This window comes from Sinocyclocheilus anshuiensis, unplaced genomic scaffold (assembly GCF_001515605.1).
Source record: "Sinocyclocheilus anshuiensis isolate Anshui unplaced genomic scaffold, SAMN03320099.WGS_v1.1 scaffold144, whole genome shotgun sequence".
Classification (NCBI taxonomy): Eukaryota; Metazoa; Chordata; class Actinopteri; order Cypriniformes; family Cyprinidae; genus Sinocyclocheilus; species Sinocyclocheilus anshuiensis.
The window spans coordinates 1307576-1314675 of NW_015555720.1; the positions used below are offsets into that span (position 1 = coordinate 1307576).

A 7100-nucleotide genomic window follows, 5' to 3' on the forward strand; every position below is an offset into this window, starting at 1 on the left:
AGTTACGCCTTCTTTCTTTGCGTGAACATTTGGGCGGCGTTATGCAAATCTTCCCACATAGTGACGTAGGTATGTGGAGGCATGTTAGAACGAGCCGTTTTAGGTAGGTGTGGCTGACTCTTACATTTTATAAAGAATATCTCTTTGGATTTGAGACTTTAGTCTTTGCAACTTTACAGATCTTCTTTATGCACCAAGAGCTTGTAATACTCCAAAGAGAAAGGAAAAATTGAAATCGCATCATATGACCCCTTTAAATGCGGCTTGCCTATCATGCGTTTCTAAGAGAAAATAGCCTATTAATTTAAAATTATCCACATTATTCTTCCTGTAAAAATGGGCGCGGCCATTTGTAAATTTTATGGGTCTTGCTTCCAGTCTATTTTAGCTGTACAAAACCGCTCGTTTTGCTGCTTGATATTGCAAATTGGTGTCTTACCATATTATTTTAATGTATTATCTTAATTATGAACACACTGGTTTGTAGTGCAAACAGTTTTACCGTTTACTGCACGTTGTTATTATTCTCATAATTTCCCTACAGCGGCTAATGAACCAGAAGTCTCGCCCATAGGCTTACTTCTGCGTTGAAAAATAAGGTGTATAGTGTTTTTTGATGTACAATTCTTGCTAACATTATAAGTGGACCTTTATAAGAGAACATTACAAAATAAAAAAGAATGCAGTTCATGACCCTTTATAAAGTATTAGGACAAGGAATGGAGATGGTTTCCTGACAGAGGTGAAGAGGAAGAGAATGATGTGTAGAAGGTGAGGTCCCACCTGTTGGGAGGAGGTGACGGTACTCTTCAGGGTCTCTAGCTCAGATCTGCTGGACATGAGCTCGGCTTGTAGAGCTTGAAGCTGCTCTAACTGAGCCTTCTCCTACTCGTGCACATACAGGAGGATAGGGACGTGTAAGACAAGCAAACTACGGATACATCAGGCGGAGGGAGTGTGTGTGTGTGTGTGTCCAACCTCCTGACTGGCAGTATCCTGAGCAGCTTTCACTCTGTCCTGCATCTCTTTTTTCACATTCTCCACTTCATCCTGGGCGGCACGGGCCACCGTCATCTGACGCGTCACCTCAGCATTCTGTGAAACACATAGACATGTACAGTTTAGCACAGAGCCCAGACTCTTGGCTGACCCAGTTCTTTTCCCAAGGACATGGCACCCACTGTCAGATGTCTCAGTGGTGGGATCAGAGCATGCTGCTGAATGGGAACGAGTGTGATGACAGCCTCTAAGCGTGGCAGAGGAACACAGTGCCAAGTTTCATCTGTGCAAGTAATGGAGTAGAGTCTGCAGGGAAAAAAGTCTGGTGAAGGAGCTAAACCACCTGCAGGTTTACTGACAGGCCTGACACTGGAGCTCAAGTCAGCAGTATGTAGTGTGCACAACGTGTCTGTGCAGTATGTAAATTCACCATCTACTATCTACACAGAAACACAGAATACTGACTGCATTTGCCAAAACAAGCATGCTGAGTGAGATACTGTATCCCACAACCCAATGTGCTTGACCTTTCATTTCCAGTGTGAAGGAAATGTGAAATAAATTTTATTTATGAAAAAAAATAAATTATATTATTTTTTTATTTATATTTTTATTTGGCAATGATGCATTAAATTGATGAAAAGTGACAGTAAAGACGTTTATATAATGTTACAAAAAAAACTATTTCAAGTAAATGCTGTTCTTTTGAATTTTCTGTTAATTAAAGAATTAACAGAACAGGGAAAAAAACTAGTAAGTATATAATAACCTATTTCCACAAAAATATTAATTAGCACAACTGCATTAATTAGCACAACTGCTTTTCTAATAATCAGCATATTAGAATGATTTCTGAAGCATCATGTGACTTTGAAGACTGGAGTAATGATGCTGAAAATTCAGCCTTGAATCACAGGGATAAATGACATCTAATAGATTACAAAATAGAAAACAGTTATTTTAAATTGTAATAATATCTCACAATATTACCATTTTATTCTGTATTTATGATCAAATAAATACAGCATTTGAGCATGAGAGACTTGTTTCAAACTCTTATTGAGCCCAATTTGAACAGTAGGGTCATTCCGCGTCAAATCAACCAAATTTCAGAAAGGTCCCTGGCTCAAATTTTGGATTTTGCTGATGTTTTTTTTTTTTCTGAAGAAAGATAAACATGAATAGTGATGAAAGCAAAAATATTAAATTAAATTAAAATTACAGGGGGGCAAAAATGACTTCAGAAAGATGGCAGCATCATAATGTTACTTTTACTCAGAGATTGGTAGGTCTATTAGTAAAACCTGTTGACTTTAGCAATCTTTATTGCATTATGTGCCAATGGTAACCATTAAAAAATGGGGAAACAGCACACAATTTTTTCCTCCAAATTTTTCATGCCTATGACTCAAGAAGTATAAAAGATATCACAATATGATTTTAGATTCTAGTTCTTAATAAACTTTTCTTTTGGAATCTTCATTTTCAAGGCCATGTATCATTCAGTCCCAGAGATATGGGATTTTCATACATTTTCATACTTATTGTATTTAAAGGGGAATGTCTGAAGAATAAGTGATGCTGAAACTAGAAATGTATCTTGTTTTCCTCTATCAAAACAACTGTGTAGGACATACGTGTTTGGGTGTCATAAATATAATTTTTTCCAAAATTTACGTGTCTGTAACTCAAGAAGTATTACAGTTATCTTAATATGATTTTAGATTCTGGTTCCTAAGAAACTTTTCTTTTGGAATCTTAATTTTTAAGGCCCTGTATGGTTTAATCCTAGAGCTATTGAGATCCCAGTGAAGCTCCATGGCCAAATTGTTGTATCCTACCCATTTTCAATGGTCAAAAACCAAATGTGGTTTTGTGTTTATCTAGTCATCACTGTTAACACAGTCAAATATGCAACTAATAACAGTAACCCAGGGTTTAAGAATGTACAGTGTGACACGTCAGATTATGAATGACCAGGATTAATTGTTAACTCTAAATTCTAATATCTATGGAACCGAACCATATAGGACAGTGTTCTCAAACTCAAATCCTGGAGGGCCACAGCTCTGCAGAGTTTAGCTCCAACCCTAATCAAACACACCTGATCCAGCTAATCAAGGTCTTCAGGATTACTAGGAACTTCCAAGCAGCAGTGATTTGGAGCTGGTTGGAGCTAAACACTGCAGAGCTGTGGCCCTCCAGGAATTGAGTTTGAGACCACTGATATAGGGCCCTAAAAATGAAGATGCCAAAAGGAAAAGACCTAATATCTAAAAGGGCATTAAGATATCTTTAATGCTTCTTGAGTTACAGGCATGCAACCTTTGGAGAGAAAAATGGCTCTTTCGCCATTCTTGAATGGTCACCATTGGCACATAATGCAACAAAGATTGCAACAGATTTGACTAATAGACCTACCAATCTCTGTGTAAAAGTAACATTATGATGCTGTCATTTTTACCCTCCTGTAATTTGCCTCTGAATCTCAGGTGAAAATTGCCATTTTGACCCCCCCCTACAAAAAAGTGGATTACTCGGTAAATATTCATCCACAACATTTAATATTTTGGCTTTCATCACTATACATGTTTATCCTTCTTCAGAAAAATATTAGCAAAATCAAAAATTTTAGCTGAGGACCGCTGGTTTAGTTGACACGGAATGACCCAGTAGCGTATATATCAAACAGAATTAAACATGTGTTAATGCATTAATTGCATACATTAATGTGATAATTTGCCCAATACAAATATGCATTTATTCATATACAGGCAGTGTGTGAACTAAATGGAGTCATCAATTCACCTTCCTCAGCAGGTCAGCGTGGCTCTGGACCAGCTCTGTGTATTTCTCCTTTAACTTGGTGTAGCGTTGCTCATTAGCTTGTGCTTTTCCTACAAAAAACACAAATACACAACCAAAATATCAACATTAAGTATCAAAAACAAAAACCTTGACATGCCTCAGACCTTCCTCTCTGCGTCACAGAACAGTTAGCACCACTGAGATCCTCAACACAGGCCTGCAAGCTGGTGAATTGGACTGTGGACTATATGGTTTATTAGTGTTTGATTAGAGACTGCAGTAAACTAGAGTCCCTTCTGGCTGTGTTCCTCAGCTCCAAAGAGTAAACAGACTGTCTAATGAATATGCACTGCTGTCCTGCATCTGTACTGACTCTGCACAGCCCTTTAAAGGGATGGTTCACCTTAAAATGAAAATTTACTCATCCTCAAGTTGTTCCAAACCTGCCTGAATCATATTTTGAAGAATGTTGGTAACCAAACATCTGAAGGTAGCCATTGACTTCCACAGTATAGAAAAAAAATACTATGGTTACTATAGTATAGTACATAAAATACTATAGTCAATGCCACCAGTAACTGTTTGATTACCAACATTTTTTTAAATATCATCTTTTGTGTTCAGCAGATAAAAGAAACTTATAGAGGTTTGGAAAAACTTGAGGGAATGTAAATTATGACAGAATTAATATTTTTTTGGGTGAACTATCCCTTTAATATCCTGTAACACTTTATTTAGAATATAATGATTGCTGATGTTCCAAAAAAAGCAACAGTTTGAGGTGAACCACTGGGTGTAAATAAACCAAAAAGGAAGGAACGCCAGTTTTTTTTTTTATTTATGAAAGAGGAACAGAGCAATGGTTTGTCTTAAAGGCCTAATTTACAGCTCAGTCCAAGTTCTCTAAATATTAAAGGGGTCATCGGATGCAAAATTCACTTTTGCTGTTGTTTGAACATAAATGTGTGTTAAAAGTGTGTGTAAACATCCATCCTATAATGATAAAAATCCACCCAATGTTTTTTTTTTAAATCCCTATTTTAAAATCCCCTTTCTCAAATCAGGCCGTTCTGAGATTCATGTCAGAATGATGTAGTTCTGCACAGGCCCCTCCCACGATAGTTGATTGACAAGTAGAGGTCTGCTACCCGACCCGAGCCCGACGGGTCCCGAAATACTTTCGGGTTTCGGGTCGGTTCACCTTCCTCAGCAGGTCAGCGTGGCTCTGGACCAGCTCTGTGTATTTCTCCTTTAACTTGGTGTAGCGTTGCTCATTAGCTTGTGCTTTTCCTACAAAAAACACAAATACACAACCAAAATATCAACATTAAGTATCAAAAACAAAAACCTTGACATGCCTCAGACCTTCCTCTCTGCGTCACAGAACAGTTAGCACCACTGAGATCCTCAACACAGGCCTGCAAGCTGGTGAATTGGACTGTGGACTATATGGTTTATTAGTGTTTGATTAGAGACTGCAGTAAACTAGAGTCCCTTCTGGCTGTGTTCCTCAGCTCCAAAGAGTAAACAGACTGTCTAATGAATATGCACTGCTGTCCTGCATCTGTACTGACTCTGCACAGCCCTTTAAAGGGATGGTTCACCTTAAAATGAAAATTTACTCATCCTCAAGTTGTTCCAAACCTGCCTGAATCATATTTTGAAGAATGTTGGTAACCAAACATCTGAAGGTAGCCATTGACTTCCACAGTATAGAAAAAAAATACTATGGTTACTATAGTATAGTACATAAAATACTATAGTCAATGCCACCAGTAACTGTTTGATTACCAACATTTTTTTAAATATCATCTTTTGTGTTCAGCAGATAAAAGAAACTTATAGAGGTTTGGAAAAACTTGAGGGAATGTAAATTATGACAGAATTAATATTTTTTTGGGTGAACTATCCCTTTAATATCCTGTAACACTTTATTTAGAATATAATGATTGCTGATGTTCCAAAAAAAGCAACAGTTTGAGGTGAACCACTGGGTGTAAATAAACCAAAAAGGAAGGAACGCCAGTTTTTTTTTTTATTTATGAAAGAGGAACAGAGCAATGGTTTGTCTTAAAGGCCTAATTTACAGCTCAGTCCAAGTTCTCTAAATATTAAAGGGGTCATCGGATGCAAAATTCACTTTTGCTGTTGTTTGAACATAAATGTGTGTTAAAAGTGTGTGTAAACATCCATCCTATAATGATAAAAATCCACCCAATGTTTTTTTTTTAAATCCCTATTTTAAAATCCCCTTTCTCAAATCAGGCCGTTCTGAGACTCCTGTCAGAATGACGTAGTTCTGCACAGGCCGCTCCCACGGTAGTTGATTGACAAGGCCGTCTTACCTTAGACCTGTCCTGAGTGAGCGGTCATCAGTCCGCTATTGTGTCTACTCCGGTGCAGGGGAAGACAGGAATGTCTCCGATTAAGCGATTGAGGTGTTTTGTTGTTGGATATAAGTATGACAACTCTATTGGATCCAACAGTAATGTTGCAACACACAAGTGTGAGTAACTGTTTTTTTTACGTGATCACTATTGTTTTGTCAACGTTTGATATGTACTGAGCATTTAAGCGTTTTTACCCTAAATCACAGCAGCACCCATCTATGAATGATGTAGGCCGGCAAACATACACAACTGTTAGCCAATAATAGCAGTGGACCTCAGAGAACAGTACAAAATAATAAAAAAGGCAGTTCATGACCAGGGTCATAACAGGGTCGTGAAAATTTAAAGTGCCCCCATTATGCCATTTTTAAGGTTGCTAATATTGTTTTAGGAGTCTCCTAAAACAGGTTTACATGCATGCAATAAGAGCCATAGAGAGATTGGCTCTGGATTGGTCTACCACGTACAGCGCGTGTCGGAAACAAACGCCCATTGCCATGATGGAATGACAGCCCTGGAGACTCGTCAAAACATAGAAAAGATGGTATTGATTGTACCTTACCAATTCGAGCCAGAGTCTGATGATGAAACGGTTAAACTGGCTGATCGACAAGAGACTGATTCTGCGTCTTCTCAACATGATGTTAACCACACTGAAATTTTACTGTTTGTGGGCAGGCAAGTTGGCGACATAGAACGTAGGCAGACATTATGCAAATGTATTACTTTGTGACGTAGAGCCGTAACAGAATAAGATTCGAATTCCTGACGATTCGTTTAGGCGATTGCGAGCAGACTCTTTTTTTTTTTATAGACAATAACTTTATTTCTGTCAGAACCACTATCGTCAAAATGATAGATACTTAGCATAAAGTTTGGTTTGGCGGTATGGTTCTGTTCTGG

The 7100-nt window shown here is 37.9% G+C and overlaps 1 protein-coding gene across 1 annotated transcript in view; it reads right to left on the reverse strand.

Annotated features, from left to right (window-relative positions):
• The window catches only part of LOC107672373 (huntingtin-interacting protein 1-like), a 45367-nt gene that overhangs the window by 15793 nt on the left and 22474 nt on the right, over positions 1–7100 (reverse strand). The window contains exons 15-17 of the mRNA XM_016465532.1: positions 5009–5097; positions 979–1095; positions 784–885 (exon numbers count right to left, since the gene is read on the reverse strand). Of these exons, the coding sequence (XP_016321018.1) occupies positions 784–885; positions 979–1095; positions 5009–5097 (308 nt within the window). The remainder of the gene's footprint in view (positions 1–783; positions 886–978; positions 1096–5008; positions 5098–7100) is intronic.